Here is a 19,620-nt window from a genome sequence, read left to right on the forward strand (position 1 = left end):
GTGACAGAAAATGACTCCATACTCATTAGGCAAAAGAGGAAGAGGAGCTCATTAAGTCAAGTGACCAACTGAAGAATAGTACAGCAGAGTCCCAGGGATGACTAGAAAGAAGAACTCCCAAATAGCCAGTATTGTCTCTGCCCTTTTTGGCGGGTGGTGGTAAAGAAAGATTTGTATTTCCATTTTTGCTTCTCTCTGCATTTTAAAAAAGATTTTATTTATTCATGAGAGACACACACAGAGAGGCAGAGACACAGGCAGAGGGAGAAGCACGTTCCCTGTGGGGACCCTGATGGGGGACTCGATCCCAGGACCCCGGGATCACACCCTGAGCTGAAGGCAGATGCCTAACCACTGAGTCACACAGGCGTCCTTCTCTCTGCGTTTTAGCTTTATTTTCTTGGATTGGTGATTTTGTGAACGATTGAAACATGAAACATGAATGACAAAGCGCTTCCAGGCTCACATCTTCTAGTTGAGTTAGCAAAGCAGGGGAGACTCCTGTTTTATTTTATTTTTATTTTTTTAATTAAAAAAAAAAGATTTTATTTATTTATTCACGAGAAACACAGAGAACGAGACAGAGACACAGGCAGAGGGAGAAGCAGGCTCCATGCAGGGACCCCAACGTGGGACTTGATCCCGGGACTCAAGGATCACACCCTGGGCCTAAGGCAGGTGCTAAACTGCTGAGCCACCCAGGGATCCCAGAGACTCCTGTTTTAAACCCCAAATTCAAACCTCTCAGGAAGGGCTCTGATGTCCCATCCTGGATCAGGCACCCAATCAAGGCTAATCAACAGGGGTCAAGGGCAGGATGTGTAAGAAGATGGCAGCTGCTATTTAAAAAACATGATCACAGAGCATAAATTTGAGAGAACATTAGCAGACGCAGACGTACTGTTCTGGAGAGACAACCTAATAGATGTTCTCCATAAACTTTATCTTGTGTGGTTGTTTTGGGGGCCAAATAAGACAGCCCACATAAATGAGCACCAAGTACTCACACAATACCTGGGCACAGTGCACAGCTCTGCAAATTCTCAATTAAATTCCCAATTCAAAAATTAATTACTTAATTAATTAAAAAATAAATTCCCAATTCAATACAAACCAGTTCCCCTGCACCACTACTCCTGTACTCTGTCCACCCTAGATGGCTCCCCAATCCCAAAAAGTTGTGTACTGCAGGGCTGTCTTTCCCAGCCATTTTTATCTTGCTCCTATTAGCCTCTTAAACCCCAGGCCAGTGATCCCCTTCTGCAAATCCCTCCTCAGCGCACCTAGGGCTAGGTACCAACAGCCTTCTCTGTGCTTCCAGAAGGCTGTTCTTTAGCCTCCAGTACAGCACTGACCGCATTATATAGTGATTACCTGTTTGCTCATCGGCTTGTTTCTGGCTCCCTCTCCAGTGATCGTGGCTTTCCACTCTTTGTCCCGCACCCAGGAACAAAGCCTGGCATCCAGTGGACCTCGGTAACTGCTTGTTAAATGAAACACTGGATGAATCAATGAAGAGGAAGTAGAGGGAAAAGAGGAGAAGGCTAAGTATAGATTTCACTGTTCTCACACAGACCTGTGTGTGTTCTGACATTTGCAGTCACAAAAGGGAGAAAAGCAAGCCCAGAATCTATGGGACACTTAGAAACAAAGTTGCTTCTTGTCCTTCCAATCCTGGAAATCAAAAACTGTTTTTGGGGGGGTTTTTTTGTTTCGTTTTTGTTTTTTTGTATTTTTGTTTGTTTTAACCACTTAAGGCATTATCTTCTTTGCTCATAGGAAAGTAAGCTTTCCGTTGAGATCTGTTTGGTCCTTCCAGCTCACCCATCCCTGCGTTGACCTGTGCATCCAGGATAAGTCCCACCCACCCCCCTTCCACATACACACTGGTGGAATCAGCCCAGAGCTCTAAGTATTCCTGGCAGTCAGTTTTGGTTTTTCTATGGGCCAAAGGGATGAGGTCACCGTTGCCAGTGAAGTCATCAGTGCATGATTCATCTGACATCGGTTCCCCACTTTGAGGTCCTCTGACTTTCCCAGAGCTTGTGCCAGAGCATCCAGAACGTGGGATGCCATTTTCCAAGGTTCTGGAGCTGATGCTCCAGTTCCTTGGATCCCTAGTAAGTATCTGCCCCTCTGAGAAGTATTTTAAGAACTGAGAGGAGGGACTCCTGGACAGGGTAAGCTTCTCAGAAGCTTCTCTCCTCCAGTGCCAGGACCGACCTCATAAAGGCCTTCCTCATGTCTGCAGCAACTGCTTCTCCCCTTGTCCCAAAACTTTCACCAGGATCTCTCAGGACACATTCTGAAGGGCTCCAGAATTCTCAAGAGTGAGACCTGATTCCACCCTTATGGATGAGCTCACATTTATGGCTAAGAAAGCTGAGGTCAGGAGAAGAGAAGTGACATGCCCAAGGGTAACACTGTTACCTAATGTCAGAGCTGGGACACATGCACTTTCCCTGCTGGGGGTACTCTGGTAGCTCCTTAACCTTTTTTGATAGATCTTTCTTTTAGAACACTAGTCTCTATAAATGTTGCCTAAAGAAATGGTCCTGTAGGCAAAGGGGACAAGACAAGTCTTCCTTTCTTTCCCTCTCACAGGAAGTGGCAGACACTGGCCTTGAACCAAAATCTGACTTCAAGGCACTGTACCGCCTTCCTTAACCTGTCATTCAGTGCACACAAAATATCTTCCCGATTCACCACATAACGCAAAACAGTGGGGGAAGGCCAATACCCACACTTAGATCCAAACGCAGAGGTCCCGTGAGATGTTCGGTGTGATTCCACGGAGACCTTCCAATAATCTAGGAAATCTTTCTGGGGCAGAGGAAATCAGATTTGAGGTTTGAGAGTTGAGGCCTGGGAAGTGAGGCATGGAGGCAGTCCCCAAAGTGTGCTCTGCGTCTTTGCCAGAATTAGCTGGAAGCCTTTGGGATAACCACGTTGCCTCTCTAGGTCTGTTTGCTTACCTACCACCTCAGGGAGAGCTGAGGGAGATGGTCCAGTTGATCTCCGCGAAGCCTTTCAACACAGCATCTTCCAATTTTGTGAATCAATGAAAACAAGCAATTTCTCACATGTGGGGGTGGGTGGGGTGGGGAGGAGGAGGGGGAGGGGCGTGGTGTCTTTGTGGTGTGTACCCCCCCACCCCCCCATGCCTAAGGATCAAAGCATCACTAGAGGCTGGCGAAAGGGACCTGGCCAAGCTTGGCCCAGGCACGGGGCAGGGGCAGGGGCAGGGGCAGGGGCAGGGGCAGGGGCAGGGGCAGGGGCTGCCCTCCCCCCATCACATGCGGAATCTCAGAGCTGGTGTCACTCCTCTGAGATCACAGCCTAACACCTTCGAAGGACAGTCTGGGCCGCAAGGGGACCTCGGAGAACGGTGCGAAGCACGGGATATTTGCCGCATCCGGAGCCCGTGGGGTCTCCCTTTGCTGGCTGGGGGTTGCTTCGGAGGTTCAAGACGCCGTGACTCCCTTAGTCACCGGTTTCAAAGTAGATGATTCAAGCTCCGCGCGGTGAACAGCCCGCGGCGGTGGCGGTGGCGGCGGCGGCGGCGGCGGCGGTGGGGAACCAGGCGAGAAGCCGCGAGTCCCTGCTCGCAGCAGTGGGACCACCGCCACCCTCCCCCACCGCCCCGCGCGCCTTAAAAAAAAAAAAAAAAAAAAAAAAAATTTTTTTTTTTTTAACCCTTTCTCCCTCCCCGATTTCTAGTTCTCTTGTGCCCTTAGGGCCCGATAGGATGGATCCTGCCTGCCGGGTGCAGTTTAAATATCTGTGCATAATTCTGCACGACTATTGCGTCATCGTTGAAGTCGTCGCGGTTCCCCGAGAGGCCTCCTCGGCTTCTTCCGAGCACCGGGGCTTTGGACGCTTCCGGGCCTGCGGGCACTTGCGCGACGAGCCCTGGGCTGCTCCCGGGCGCCGGGCCCCGCCCCGCCCCGCCCCGCGCGGGGAGTCAAGCTAGGGTGAGCGGGCAGGCCGGGCGGCGGCGGCGGGGAGCCGGGCGGGGAGCCGGAGGGGGCGGGGAGCCGGGCGGGCGGGGCGGGGAGGGGGGCGGGGAGCCGGGCGGGCCGCGCTCGGGGAGGCGCCGGGGCCCGCCCTCCTCCGGGGCGCAGCCGGGAGGGGCCCGGGCGCGCGCGGGGCGGGGAGAGCCGCCTGGCCCCTCCCCTCCGCCGCCCTCCCCAAAGTTGCCGTCTCCCCCGGGCCCGGCCGGTCTTATGATCCAGCGGATCCTCCGGGGGAGGCCGGGCCGGGGAGCGCGCGGGCGGCGGGCGGCGGGCGGCGGGCGGCGGGCGCGGCGGGCGCGGCGGGGGCAGCGGGCGCGCGCGGCGAGCGGGGCCCGGGCGGGGACCCGGGCAGCGGCCGAGGCGGCGGCAGCGCCCCGGGCCCGCCGCCCCCTCCGCTCGGCGGGGGCAGCCGCTGCATGGGGCCGGGGGGGCGGCCCTGCTGCGCGGAGCGGCGGCGGCGGCGGCGGCCCCCCCAGGCGGGCGGGGGCTGAGCCCGGGGCCGGGGCGGGGGCTCCGGGGGGACCATGCCCGGAGGCCGGCGGGCCGCAGCATGGCTCACGGGCCCGGCGCGCTGATGCTCAAGTGCGTGGTGGTCGGCGACGGGGCGGTGGGCAAGACGTGCCTACTCATGAGCTATGCCAACGACGCCTTCCCCGAGGAGTACGTGCCCACCGTCTTCGACCACTACGCAGGTAAGGGCGACTGCTGACTAAGGGGCCGCTCCCGGCCGGGAACTTTGGAGCAACTTTGGCGGAGCCCCCTCGCCGCCTCCCCCGAGCGCGCTCCCCCGCCCGGCCCCGCGCCGCCTCCCGGCCCCACCCCCGGGCCTCGGGCGCCCGCCGCGGGGACCCCCCTCCCCGCCGCCGCCGGCCCCGCGCGCCTCCCGAGCGCCGGGCGCCCCGGGCCGACCTCCGTGACCTTCCCACGGCCTCCTCCTGCGGCCCCAAGCCCCTGGGGGACGCTCGGGGCACCGGGCGAGCCGCGGCCACGGGTGGGCAGCTGGGGCCCCAGCGCAGCCCGGGCCCGCCACTCCGCAGGGCGCCCGGCCCGGCCCTGGGGAGGAGGGGGCACCCCCCGGGAGCGCCGCGCTCGCGCTCGGGGAGGTTGACAGAGCGGGTCCTGGTGGGGGCAGAGGGCCCCAGGCCCTGGATAATCCGAGCTTCTCTCCCCGCCCCCGCCCTGTCCTTGCAGTCAGCGTCACCGTAGGGGGCAAGCAGTACCTCCTGGGACTCTATGACACGGCCGGACAGGTGAGTGTCTTGGCCCCTGGCCCACACCCCCTCGCCTCTGCTCAGTTCAGGCTGGCGGCAGATGCACCCGAGGTGTCTCGGAGGGAGGGCGTGTCTTCGAGGGGCCCCTCTGGATCGAGTCTTTATTTCTTTTCTCAAGTCAGCAAATTAGGAAAAGGAAAACACACACACACACACACACAACCCAACAGCAAACCCATCCCAGCCCACCCCGTGTGAACCCCTGGGCTGTGAAAGTTTCTGCCTGTGTGTGCTTTCTGTATGGTGCCTGGTGTGTGGGTCCCAACTCCTGTTGCAAAGTGGCAGCGGCCAATCATGAAGCGCCCTTATTTTTAGTTGCAGATGACCAGGTCTCCCCCTCACAGCCTCTGTCTGGTCCCTCATTGGTGAGTGGTCTGCCTGCCTGAGGAGCCTGATTGGTGCAAAATGGCATCATCTAATATGATGGGAAGGCATTTGGTCCTGGTTATGTTTATTACAACATCATTGCACTCTGGGACTCGAGTCCCTGCAAACGTAATTTGTGGTGTTACCAGAGGACCACAGGGGAAAAAAAAAAAAAAGAAAAGAAACAACAACCATCCAGCCACTCCCTGGGGTAGGGAGGAGGAGGAAGGGTTAGGAGTTCAGTATGAATCTTAGAGGAAGACCCCCCCCCCCCGCCCCCACCCTTCTCTGGGAAGGCCAGGTGACTTTGTCTGGGTTTTGTTTGAGAGAGATTATTGTGCAGAAAGAAAACGGCACAGTCCTCCTGGCAGCCTCTGACCATTAGCAAATCAGGGGTTGGTTCTAAAGGATTAAAGTCTCCTCTCTGTCCCTCTTCCCAGGCTCACTTTTGCTGTGGGGCTGGGATGATTACGTATAATGAAGTTTTGCAGAATCCAGCCCTGTGATTAGACGTGAAACCTTGGGCAGAAGTATTTCACGTGTCATGCAGACTTGAGTCCTTGAGGACGTGTAACAGCTGAGGGCTTTAAAGAGTGCCTTGGGGGATCTCCGGGAGTACAGTTTCCTTATCTATAAAATGGGCTTCAGAAAGTTCTCTGTTCACATATATGCCAGATGCTTAGCACTGAATCTGGCGCACCCAGGGAGATGCTCAATAGAAGGGAACTGTTCTTTGCAGCTTTTCTAGATTTGGAGTTCAGAGTTGTGGTACCAGGTTGAAGTGAAGAATGTCTTACAGAGGGTGTCTGGATGTGGCTTCTGGCTTCTAAACTGTTAAGTTAGAGGAGCATCTGAGGATAGAGAAACTGTTGGCAGGGCCAGGTGGCAGGGGCTGTCCCCTTTCTCCAAACCGACCCAAGTCAGTACAAGTTCTTAGCTTGCCAGGGCCCCTTTTGGGTGCCTGCCCTGTAGCTGTTACTTTATTCTATCAGAACGTGTGGAGGGCAAAAGGCAGAACCCAGTCAATTAAATAAGACCCGACTTTTGAACAGTACAGTTGATAAATGACAGGTTGAAGTTTGGGATTGAAAAGGAGAGAAGTTTTTAAACACCGCCTCTAATTTTAACGTCTCTCACTACCGCCTCTTCCCCTTTCTCCTTTAACTTGTTACCATGACCATTCATTTGACCACGAGCCCTATTCAACAGGATGTGTATATGTCAGACCTATTCTGTGCACATTCAAACCCAACTAATACTTACCAAGTTCCTTCTGCATGTCAGGCATGGGGCAGCCACATGCAAATACTGTTTTCTCCAAGAAGCAACCCCATGAGCAAAGTGATACTGTCTTTGCAGATGGGGAAACTGGGGCTCAGAGAGGCTAGGTAGCTGACCTCAGGTCACATAGCCAAGGACAGGTGTTGCTGGGACATGGACATGGGTCTGAATTTGCTCTGGTTTGAGGTGATTATACACACAGGAAGCCACTGGAAAAGCTGAGATGCCACTTGGGTTGATTAATCCAGAACCCTGTGGGTCTGTAGACCTGGGTACCTGGAATCTGGACAGCCATTCTCTGAGTGGCAGTCATGTACTACCACTACAGTGGAAAGAACCCAGATCCAAATCATCACCCAAAGCTGGACCCACGCACAAAACCAGGGCTTCCCATAAGTTATTGTGATTGCTGTGTCCAGTGGAGATGGGAAGATACATACCAAATGGTATCAAACTATTAGTAAGGTTCAGTTACCCAATGATGTGACACCTACTCTATTGGCCAAGATGTGTTTTAGGGCCCCTTGGTGTTTGTCCTAGGGTCTGGAACTTTTCCTTTTAGATCAGTTAGTGATAATTCATCTTTCAGCATTTAAGGGTTTATTACTAAGAAGCAATCTTAGCAATGTCATCATCAATGAGATGAAGCGAGGAGTGCCCAGTGTATACCGAGCACTGGACAAAGAAAGCACCTGGGGGGACAAAGAAAGCACCTGGGGACGACGAAAGAGTAAATTTAAGATAGGGATCTGCCGTGGCTGATGATAGCATGGATAGGAGTATCTGAACCAGGTATCTGTTCATGTGTGCCAAATAGGAGACTCCTGCATTGTACTTCGTCATTGAGATCTCATGTCCCTATGAATCAGCACCAGATTAATAATAGTAATGATAACTAGACACACAGACATGCATACACACACACGTTACATATAGAGAGACATTTTTAAGCCTCACAGACAGCAGAGAGAAGCCCACAGGCTTTGAAACCAAAGAAGCCTGGGCTCAGATCTCTACCTTGTACTAGCCATGTGATTCTAGCTGTATTTAACCTTCTTTGGGCATCTGGTACAAATGTGGACAATTAGAATCTATGCTGCTTACTGTATGTGAAAGCAGCTGTCACCTGTTCTTCACTCATAGTAAATGGGTAGAGATTTTACAAGAAATTATTGTACCTCACTCTGGGCAGTTTGGCTGGGGGGAGGGGGTCACAGGTGGAGGAGGATAGTGTATTATGTCTGGAGTTGATAGAAATTCCACCAGATGCCAGATCCTAGAACCTCTTGACCAGAGGAATGGAGCCAGCTTATACTTAAGGATTCCCACCGTCCCCATCACTGGACCCGTGGACGCAGTCCAGAGCTCCCTGCACTGGGTGCCCTGTGGTATCAGAGGGTGTCCTTTCTCCATCAGAGCCTGTATGCCCAGGGATGTAAGAGAAACTTAGAAAAACTAAGAGTTCAGTGTACATGTTGAGAAAAAGTGGGGTATGTAGTAGGTTTCTGCTGGTTGTGCTTTGGGAGGTAAGACGGGTTTGAGGAGGAAGCAAGCAGCACTGGAAAAAGTCACTTTCTTCCGATAATCTTTGCTTAAAAGGGTCACTCACTGTATTTGAATAACAGAAATAGCGCCTCCCCTGGGTTGGAACCTCTAATCTGTGTGCTCACTCTTGGTCTCCTTTTTGACCCCAATCAAGTTCAAAGCCAGAAGTAACAGCCCAATTTACACATTCAGGAACGTAAGACCTGACTGTAGTAGGTGATCTTTTGGCTTCCAGAGGAGGTTGCTTCCCCTTGGCCTCTGAGACTGTTGGCAGAGAGAGAGAGAGAGGGAGGGAGGGAGGGAGAAAGAATGAATGAGTATGAATGTGAGTTTGTTGGGTAGCTGTAGTCTCCATCATGTGCACTGCCTGGACACATCACTCCACATCCCCACCACACTTGGCCCAAGGGAAGCCCCCCTCTCTTGGCCGAGCCCCTGGGTGTTCCCGGGAGCAGCCTGACATTTCGACTGCCCAGCACTTTGGAGTGGAAGTTGAGGGCAGAGGTGGCTTCCTCCTCCCCTGGGGCCTTGTGAAGGGGTCTGGCTTCCGGCCTGGGCCTCTGTGGAGCTTCTCTTTTCTTGTCCGGCTTCCAGGACTTCAGCGTGTGCTCTGCAGCAGCAGCCCCTCGCTCAGGGAGGGACTGGACAGGCAATATGCTCCCTCAGGCCTCCGTGCTGTTTGGAGCTCAGGGGAAGCGGGAAGAGCTCTTGCTCCCTGAGCAGAGGAGCTGGTGGGAGCTGCCTGGCAAGCTGCTCTTGAGCTTCAGGCTGCAGGCTGACCTCTTAATCCTTGGCAGGAAGGCAGAACTTGATACCCTGACCCGGGAAGGACTGACGCCCAGTTTATCCCAGGTCCCAGAATACCCACGCTCAGGAGGGTGTGTGTTGCGGGTTGCGTTTGGGTTCCCTGAAGTTCCAGATTTAGCCCCTGCCTCGGTGTATGGAAGTCCATATGGATGCTTTTGGGTGTGCTGTTGCTATGTCTGTTGATTTAAACACGCGCAGGTTCAAGGATGCATATACGAGAGCTATAAATATCCTTAACTTAGGTGTCCCTGGGGTTGGCTTTTCAGTGACAAGTGAGATCTGTTTCTTCCTTGACATAGCGCAGCAGCTGTGGCTGCCCTCCAAGCCCTCTGGGGAACCAGGGAAGTACTTTCCCTCCAGAAGGGAATCTCCAGGGGAGGCAGCCTTGGAATGCCCCACCTTCTGTGTTTCATGGGGTGGCACCTTAGCGCCTCCTAGAATGGGAAGGAGCCGGGGGAAGGGCCAGAGTTTGCCACACATCAGGCTCCTCCCTTCAGGCAGCCATCCTCACTGTACCTGTGAAGGTAGACTTTTGCCAGATGGGGAAATTGAGAGTGAGCAGGCCTATGGAAACTGGACAGACATGTAATTAGGAAAAAGGATTTTCTTACTTGGAGGGGAGGGCCCGCAGGGAACATTAGTAGGGCTTAGGAAGCACCCACTCGCATCACAGAGACCCCAGGTGCCAGCAGCCCCACACTGCATCCCCAAAGAGCCCCGAGAGCAGAGTTTGGGAGGAGCTTCAACAGGTGAGCTGCTGGCACCAAGCATCCTGGTTTCCCTTAGTAACCTACTGTAGATTTGTCGTCTTTGCGTTTTCCCTAACCTTTTTAGAAGCTATTTATATCCCTAGCCTGTACCACATTACACAGAATGCTGCTTTCCTCCTCTGCGTTGGGAAGGTGGACAGCCTTCGGTGGGCTCCAAAGCCTCTGCAGTGACTGAATGCCGTGTGCGCCCCTTCTTGTCACTCCAAAGCGGGTTTGGGATCTGTCAGCACAGACCGTGGTCCAGCACGCGGGAGCCTCAGAGTGGGGTTGGTCTGTGTCAGCTCTCATTGGTTCTAGGTGTGTGCACATGGGCCTTGTCCCCCTCCCTGGCCCTCTGATCTGGCTGGCTCCTCCACTTGTGTCATGATTCTCTTGAGGTTTACTGACGTTTACACTCCAGGAGCCAGGGCTTCCCAGCAGGTGTATCAGAAGCGGGTGTTACAGGTGTGCTCAGATCCCATCCTCTCAGGCTCTGGGAGGGCCAGGGTAGGGGTGCAGTGTTCAGCCTCAAGGGGCCTGAGCATATGTTGTCATTTCTGTGTGTGCCAGGATGTGAAAAAGGTGGGAAGCATTGTTTCACAGCTCATGGGTCAGGGGCTTTTTGGGGAACTGGGTATTCGCGGTTTTGTTGTGGAATTTGGGGTTTCGGGAGATGAGCCCTAACAGTATTACAACAAGACAAAACAAAGCAGCTTTCCGTGGGGGTATCAGTTTCTAGCAATGACACATGTGTTGGCAGCAGTGGGTACACCAGGAGGCCTCAGATACAGAAGAGCAAACTGCAAGGAGGAGGGAAGAGAAGTTAACAAAGAACTAAAACCAGAGGCCACACATGTCTTTAAAAATTAAAATTTGAGAGCCTCAGCTGGATTTCCTTTCACTCAGAGGGGCTTGGTTTTGCCCTAATTTGGCAAGCTTGGATCAAGGAGCAGCTTTCCTTGCCCTCAGCAGTTTGCTGTTCCTCTTTTAGTTTCTGGCAGGCAACTGCTTGTACAGGGAAGCGCGCAGGAGCGCGGGGAGGTGGGCAGTGGGGTGGCCTGGTGGTGGCTGGTGGCCTGTGGCCGCTTCACGCGAGCTCTCCCGGGCTCCCCAAGTGGGGGTCTCCCACGCCTACTGCCTGCCGGGCCCTCCGGGGCCAGTTCTTGCTCTCTGAGCTCTGTGAGGACCGTGGGCTGTGACTTTCCCCCACAATTCCAGCACTTAGTCTGGTGCCTGGGGCGTGCAAGGCGCGCAACAAATATTTCTCAGATTGAGCTGATGCCTCTTTGGCTGTCAGCTCATTTCTCCTAAAAGGTTAACCAAAGACTAAGCTTACAGCCCTTTGATGATAGCTTCCAGCACAACTCATTGCTTGGAAAAAAACTCTAATATTGTAGGTGTCCAAGGCCCGGAGGAATCACAGCTCGGAGATATACAGCAGGCATCAATTATACCCTGACCTAGAGCCTGGGGGCTTAGTGCTCCCCAGGGTTATTGGTCACCCCAACACCATCTCTCAGGCTCAGGCCTCCACAGTGTTCCCGAGGTCTCTCACATCTAGGTCTTTCGAGGAGGAGGCAGCCTGGGTTTTGGATCTCGCAGACCAGCTCTAAGGCCCTGGGCCAGCTGCTCCTCCCTCCCTGCACACTGGGGACACAATGCCTGCTTCCCAGGGCTGCCGTGAGGATTAGAGATGGTGTCTGTAGTCACCCCACGTGGCCTAGTGCTCAGTCCATGGTAGCGAGGGCGATGGTCCAGGCCAGCTTTGGGGGCTTCCCAGCAGTTTGGCTCAGGTGGCGTTGTTGCAGGGCCTGCTCTGGGTTCCGCTCTCCTGTGGGGGAACGGAGGGGTCAGATTGTCTACACGGCTGAGAAAGCTCATCCTGTGAAGCTGGGTGCTGCATGGTCCCAACTGAGAAGAGGTGGTGGGGCTGAACTTTGTGGAAGACATTGGCTTTCAGGAAGAGGTGGGAGAGAATAGGGTGTACTGGTGGCTGCCCCACTGGCCCCAGCACTGCACTGCCAGGGCCCACTTCCCAGTGAGGGGGTCTTAGCCTCTCAGAAACTCAGTTTTTCTCATCTGTAAAATGGGTACACAGGGATGTACCTCCTCGTGGAGTCATTGGATCCAACCAGAGCTTCCCAGCTCTGGGGCTCAAGGCAGCGGGGTAGGGCCTGGGACAGGGATCCCTGGGCTTGGGCTGTCCCTTCCAGCGGGGGCCATCCCACCTCAGTCATTTCACTGCTGGCCCCTCCACTCCACCATGTGCAGAACTCATGATCTTTTCTCAGCTCCATGAAGTGAAAGCTTGGGAGCGTTGGATTAAATGAGGTCATGCAGGCAGAGGGTCACGGGGAACTCACATCCTAGGTGGGGAGGAAGAGCATGGGGAGCATAGGCATGGGGGAGTCCCAGATGTGTCTTCCTGGACCCCAGATCCCTGGTATCAGTGTCAACTTGTGGAGCAGGGCTGATCCCTAAATTATGGAGTGTTTCACCTGGTAACTGACATCTCAGTAATTAGAGAGATATTAATCTGGCGCAGTGTTGCTTCTTGATTTTAATAGAACAGAAAGCAGGGGAAGGGGGAAGGGACTTTATTGTTGTCACTGTCTCTTTTCAAATGACTGGTGGGAGTAGGGAACCAGCCGCCTCTCTCCCAGTCCCCAGACTTGCCAGCCGTGCCCAGACTCAGGGTAGAATTTGGGGTTTAATAACGACACACTCCCCACTGAGTGGCATTTTTACAGAGTGGGAAGCATGTTGCCTTCGGTACCTCCTGGAGGCCTCTCACCCGCTAGGTGAGTAAGGGACGCAAGTGGTGTTTGCCTCCTTTTGCAGGTTCAGGGAGGGTAGGTGACTCGTTCCAGGCCACGGAGCTGGGAAAAGGCGACAGCAAGTTGACAGGCAAGCTGTCCCTTCCCACGTCCTGGGATTTTTATGTTAAAGTTCTCACGCAAATAGCTCCATGGTGTCAGGTGTCTCTTTTACATCACATATATTTCTGTTGTTGCACGTTTCATGCAAAAAGTAAATTCCGAGCCCATCGTTTTTCTAGCGAGAAGAGCTGCGGAATGGTGTCTGTAGGAGGAACAGTAGGGGCTGTTGCTGAAGCGGCTCCTCCACACACCGCGCCCTGGAAGTTAAGGACGCTTCGTCCATCTGTTCATTGACCTGCACTCTGGCTTTGAGAGGCCTTCCCCTGGGGGTGCAGGTGGCAGCAGTGCTGGTGAGGGTGTGCAGGAAGCTCAGTGCTATTTGCTGCATACAGGTGTAGCCTTTTCCTGGGAAGGGGGGACCCAGAAGGTTCTATGTTGACTTAAGCTGACTGTCCTCCCGCTGAGGAGGCAGGACGCCCTCCCCACCCCTTCGTGTCTTTGCCCTGGCTTGGCCTGCTAGCCTTGACTTGACATGACTTACTATTTGGGGGCTGCCAGGGGGAGGGGGCAGCTTCGGCCTGCCAAGGTGCCTTACCTGCCCCAGTAGGGGCAGTCCCAGGCCTGCCTTCCTCCCTCTAAGGCTTCTTATTTAGGTGAAAACTGTTTCCAATGGAAACATTTCCAATCTGTCCCACTTACAACGGAACATTCCCTGTTTCCAGCCGCAGTCGGCCTCTCCCACCCGCTGGTGATTTGGCTCACCTTCCTGAGCCGTCCCCACGGACGCCGGGTCCGCGTGGACTCCCTTTCCTTCTGCCCCCGGTGCTCGCCCCGGGCTGCCCAGACGTGATGAAAACATTCGCGCAGTCAGCAAACAGTCCCCGAGTGCGGCATCTGGATGGGGACCTGGCGAGGGGCAGGCCTGCCCCTGGAGCTCCCAGGTGGCTGAAGGATGGGCAGCCCTGAGGGGCCAGCTCTGTCCTGATCCGGGTCCTCCAGGTTGGCCCGCAGGTGGAGGGAGCGCCCAGATTGGATTCGCACAGGTGCTGGGTGCTCCGCAAAAGTTAGAGTCACTGCTCTGGTTCCCCATGCGCTCCTCGGGCCACAACCCAGCTCCTGGGAACTGGTGAGAAATCCAATTTCTTAGCTCCGCCCCAGGCCTGCTGAATCAGAAGCTGGGGGACGGCTGTGTCACCACAGACCCTGCGGCGACTCTGGTGCCGGCTGGAAGGTCACAGCCCCTGGTTCAGGCACGTGTAGGTACTTACTGTCCTCTGGTAGCAAGCCGCCTCCCCTCCGCCCCTCCCCGGCCTCCCCACTCCCCCCTGGATCCCCTGCCCCCCACCCCCCCACACCACATTACACCACACACATGCACACCACACACACACACACACACACACACACACACACCACATATACACCACACACAGATACACATACCACATACACCCCTCACACACTGCTTATACACCACACACATACACACACCATATATGTACACACATACTATATTACATACACATTGCACACACACATGCTATACATACAGCCCATATATACCACACACACACCCCATCTATACCACATTTACACCATACATACACACACATACCCACTTGTAACTACACTTCACACACACATACACATATACCACATGCATACTACACGCATGCACACACACCTCATACACACACACCCTGTACACATCACATATACACCACACACATACACTACACACAGCAAACTGTACACACAACACATACACACACACAGACATCACACATATGCACCCTTACCTTATACATGGTTCCTGGAGTGCAGGGAACATTATTTATTCACTTTTTAACCCCCACCCCAGCAAATGCACCTCCACACACCCCATCTCTCATTCTTCACTCATGGCTGGGACTCTCCGTATTTGTTGGAATGAATCGAAGCTGCTACTTAGCTCACCTGGTGCAGATGGAGCCAAGGGCACTATCAGAAGATATTTGAAAGGGAACTTCCTCAGCTGCCCTTGATTCCCTTGATGTGCTGTCTGGCCTGGGGTTGTGCACACAGTAGGCCCCACTGGTATTCCTTGATGAGGTCTAAGTCCCAAGGCATATTTTTTCTCCTGTGCATTAAGTAGCTAGACAGGTTGGGGCATGGGCCCTGCTCTGGTCACTGTAGCTGAGGTTAGCACTCTGGGTGGTGACAGACCTGCCCCTGAGGACTATGCCAGTTTGGTTTGTACTAAATTAGTTCCAAAGCAACAGATGGGCTGTGACGTCCTTTTGTATTAAAACTCCCCAGGCAGGTCACCAGGAGGGGTTGGAGGAAGGGCTGTTACTCAGACATGCTTCTCGGCAGTCATTACTCTGGCTGACCAAAGCCTTCTGTGTGAGTGTCCTTCTCGTCCATTCTCCTGGCCGGCTGGCCTCCCTCCCTCCCTCTCTCCTTCCCTCCCTTCCTTCTTCCCATTCTTTCTCTGTCTCTCTCTCTCTCCCTCCTCCCACTGTCTTTTTCTTTCCAAAATGATTTTTTTTTTTTAAATTCATGAGAGACACAGAGAGAGAGACAGAGAGAGGCAGAGACACAGGCAGAGGGAGAAGCAGGCTCCATGCAGGGAGCCCGACGCGGGACTTGATCCCGGGTCTCCAGGATCACGCCCTGGGCCAAAGGCAGGCGCTAAATCACTGAGCCACCCAGGCTGCCCTCTTTCTTTTTTTCCAAACTTATTTCAGCATAGAAAAACTGTCCTCTTTCAGATGGCATGATGGTTGGGTTTATAAATGTGTTGGCTCAAAGTATGCCCCCTCTAAGAGCTGCCAGTGAGAGAGAACATTTATTCCTGATTGTCCAGTTCAATTAAAATGCCATTTACCCCAGCTTACTTTTCAAAGGGCTGTCCTCCCCCGTGAGCTGGCTCAGGGCTCACATTTATTACCTTAAGGTGTTTCTAGTGGGCTCTGTCTCTTGGGGAGTGGGGGGTGGTGTCGGGAGGGGCCTGGATGTGAGGGGGAAGAGGTGAGAGGTGGCAGGGTCCCTGCCTCCTTCAGCCTGGGGTGTGTGGAAAGGCTGAAGCCTTCATCCAGGTCTTTGTCCAAGCCTGAAGAAAGTGAGAAGGTCCTCCTGGTTGAGGCACCCTGTGACCTCCTCCTCTGTGACTCCAGCCATCTTGCACTTGAACCCCTTCTTTGAATTTCATCAGAGAAATTGTCCATAGGCCACAGTCTAGCATTTGGTCTTACTCATGTAGAAATCTGTACTCAGCACCCAGATTTTCAGCGCCCAGAGGGGTGCTGCATGTGCACAGCATTTAGCACAAGATTGGGGGATCCCAGTAGGGGCTAGATGAGTGTGGAATTTGGAGGAATCTGTCAGAAAGTTTATTCTGGGGGTCCCTGGGTGGCTCAGCGGTTTAGTGCCTGCCTTTGGCCCAGAGCGTGATCCTAGAGTCCTGGGATCAAGTCCCATGTCGGGCTCCCTGGATGGAGCCTGCTTCTCCCTCTGCCTGTGTCTCTGCCTCTCTCTCTCTCTCTCTCTCTCTCTCTCCCTCTGTGTGTGTGTGTGTGTTTCATGAATAAATAAATAAAATCATTAGGAAAAAAAAGTTTATTCTGGAAAGAACCTTTCCAATCACAACAGTGCATCTTAAAGGGGATTCTGATCTGTCTGGACATTATTCAAAGTCTTTAAAATCAGATTATAGGTGGTCATTCTAAAGCATTGCCCATTTAAAGCGTTAATAGAACTCATTTCTTAACTCATAGAGCCCATTAGCAGAAAGGCCGCCAGGTCTATTAGGAGAAAATATTGACCAGGATGTGAACTGTTCTCCAGTGAGTCTGGATCTCTAGGAGTCCTGCAGTGTGTTTTATGTCAGGTGTCCCTCCAGAGTGTCCTGTGGCACTCTGTTCAAGGTGTGTGTGTGGGGGGGGGACGTGGGGGGAATGGGGGGTGAGTTGGCTGACTTGTTCAGCTTGGCCTTGAGAGGAGGGGAGACCGCAGTGCTGTCTGCTTCCCTGCGGGGAGCTGTGCCATCCTACTGCCCCACCTAACAGAGCAGTGTGGAAGCACCACAGCTGGTGTTGGTATAAGGAAACTGAGTCCTCAGAAATTCCTAGTGGACCAAGCCATTTGGGGTATAAGTTTTACTTTTCTTTCCTTTTCAAAAATTGAGATATAGGGACACCTGGGTGGCTCAGCCGTCGAGCACCTGCCTTTGGCTCAGGGCGTGATCCCGAGGTCCGGGATCGAGTCCCACGTCGGGCTCCCTGCAGGAAGCCTGCTTCTCCCTCTGCCTACGTCTGTGCCTTTCTCTGTGTCTCTCATTAATAAATAAATAAAATCTTTTTTAAAAATTTAAAAAATAAATAAAAATTGAGAGATAATTCACATTCACTGAATTCTATATATTTACAAAGTTGTGCAACCATCCATCACCACTGTTTAATTCCAGAACATTCTCATCATCCCCTCAAGAAACCCTATCCCCATCAGCCATCACCACTCATACTCCTGTCCCCCCAGCCCCTGGCAACCACTAAACTGCTTCCTAACTCTGTGGATTTGCCCGTTCTAAACATTTCATATGGATGGAATTGTGTGATATGCAGCCTTTTGTATCAGGCTTCTTTCACTTGGTGTAATGTTTTCAAAGTTCTTCCATTTTTTAGAATGTATCAGTAGTTCATTCCTTTTTATGGCTGCATAATCTTTATCTTTCCTTTTTATTCCTTTCATTCAGCCTTTATTACACAGACACTCTGCCCCAGGCTCTGGTTACCAGCTTTTGGTGCCGAGGCAGAAAGTAAAGCTCTGCTGGATTTGTGCTGCTGGTGCTGTCTTCACCTCTGCCTCAGGGAGGGGTGGAGCTGGTCTCCCATCCCCCTTTCCCGTGTTCTGGTTCCATCTCTACCTCTGTTCATAGTCTCCCAAACCCCCCCCCCCCCACACACACACCTTGTGTCTTTATTCACCAGATATAAGAGTATCTGTTAAACATAAGTGGGGTGAGGGATAAAGACTCATCAGGTAGGAATTTAGATCCCAGTAGGAAGAGAAGATGTATACAGGTGACCAAAATGCAAATACAAGTAGAAATGTGATGTGTAGAAAGAAGGAAAGAGAGAGAGAGAGAGAGAAAGAAAGAAAGAGAAAGAAAGAAAGAAAGAAAGAAAGAAAGAAAGAAAGAAAGAAAGAAAGAAGAAAGAAAGAAAAGGGAGGGGAGGAGAGAAAAAAGGAAAAGAAAAGTGATGTGCCACAAGAAGGTGACGATGGTAAAATGTGAGGGGTGACATAAGGGTGTCACACTGCTTGGCTCCTTGCCCAGAGCCTCACAGATAGTGGGGCCATTGAGATTCAGAAACACGATCCAGGCCCCCACGGATCAGTGGGTCCATGGGTCTGATTTGTGTTAACTCGTAAGAGATCCAGATACAAATGAGGTTGCCAAAGGCTTAATTTACCATGTGGTCTCGGTGGAAAAATAAACACAAGACATAAACCTAAAGCTCACAAAAGAAGAAGAGCATGCAGTCTCCCCCTCGTCCCTGGCTTTGCTCCCCACAGCTTCAGTTACCTGTGGTCAACTGCGGTCCCGCGCACCCTCCTTCTGACATGTCCTCAGAGGGGCCACAGTCTCCTGACATGAGGTCACAGTGCTTATGTCATTCACCTTGCTGCATCTCCTCTCGGGGGCATTTTAGCGTCTCACAGCATCACAAGAAGAAGGGCAAGTACAGTACAGTAAGATATGTCGAGAGAGGGGCCACTTCACATAGCTTGTGCTTAGTATAGTATTTTATTATTGTTGTTGTTCATCTCTTACTGTACCTAAGTTATGAATTTAACTTCATCATAGCTGTGTGTGGATGGGTCTAGCACAGGGTTCAGTGCTGTCTGCAGTTTCAGGCACCCATTGGGGGTCTTGGAATGTATTCCCGTGGATAAATGGGGACAACTACAGCCAGCGATCATGCAATATGCAGAGATATGCAAAGAAAGCCTTTTTCTTTTACTTCTCAAATTGGACAAGTTGGGAAAAGTTGATACCCAGGAGTTAAGGAAGCTGATGCTCTGTGCACCATTGCTGGGAGTAAAAATGGGCCAAACTGTTTAGGGGTCATTTTGGCAAAGATCATTTTGGTGATCCATTTCTACAAATTTACACCAAGGAAGCATTCAGAATACACAGAGATTTACATAAAACTCTATTTTTCACAGTGATTTTTATAATAGTGATAAACACATTAATGCACAGTATAAAGGGATTTGTTGGGACGCCTGAGTGGCTCAGTTGGTAGGGCCTCTGCCTTTGGCTTGGGTTGTGATCCTGGGGTCCTGGGATTGAGTCCCACGTCGGGCTCCTTGCTCAGCCGGGAGCCTGCCTCTCCCTCCGCCTGCTGCTTCCCCTGCTTGTGCTCTCTCGGTCTTTCTCTCTCTCTCTCTCTCTCTCTGACAAATGAATAAATGAAATCTTTTTTTTTTTAAAAAGGGATTTGTTAAATGGTGGTCTGGTGTGAGGATAATCACAGCTATTAAAAACTGCTTTGAAGGGGTGCCTGGATGGGCTCACTCAGTTAAGCATCTGACTCTTGGTTTAGGCTCAGGTCATGATCTTGAGATTGTGGGATCAAGCTCTGTGCTCAGCTCAGAGTCTACTCTCTCTCCCTCTCCCTCTCGCTCTTTCTCTCTCTCTCAAATAAATAAACAAAAT

The 19,620-nt window shown here is 52.6% G+C and overlaps 1 protein-coding gene across 1 annotated transcript in view; it reads left to right on the plus strand.

Moving 5' to 3' along the window:
- The first annotated feature begins 4,424 nt into the window (after positions 1 to 4,424).
- The window catches only part of RHOQ (ras homolog family member Q), a 40,071-nt gene continuing 24,875 nt past the window's right edge, over positions 4,425 to 19,620 (plus strand). Inside the window, exons 1-2 of the mRNA XM_041757572.1 lie at positions 4,425 to 4,708; positions 5,208 to 5,266. Of these exons, the coding sequence (XP_041613506.1) occupies positions 4,567 to 4,708; positions 5,208 to 5,266 (201 nt within the window). The 5' untranslated portion in view covers positions 4,425 to 4,566. The remainder of the gene's footprint in view (positions 4,709 to 5,207; positions 5,267 to 19,620) is intronic.

The sequence above is a fragment of the Vulpes lagopus genome, chromosome 5, assembly GCF_018345385.1.
Source record: "Vulpes lagopus strain Blue_001 chromosome 5, ASM1834538v1, whole genome shotgun sequence".
Taxonomy (NCBI): Eukaryota; Metazoa; Chordata; class Mammalia; order Carnivora; family Canidae; genus Vulpes; species Vulpes lagopus.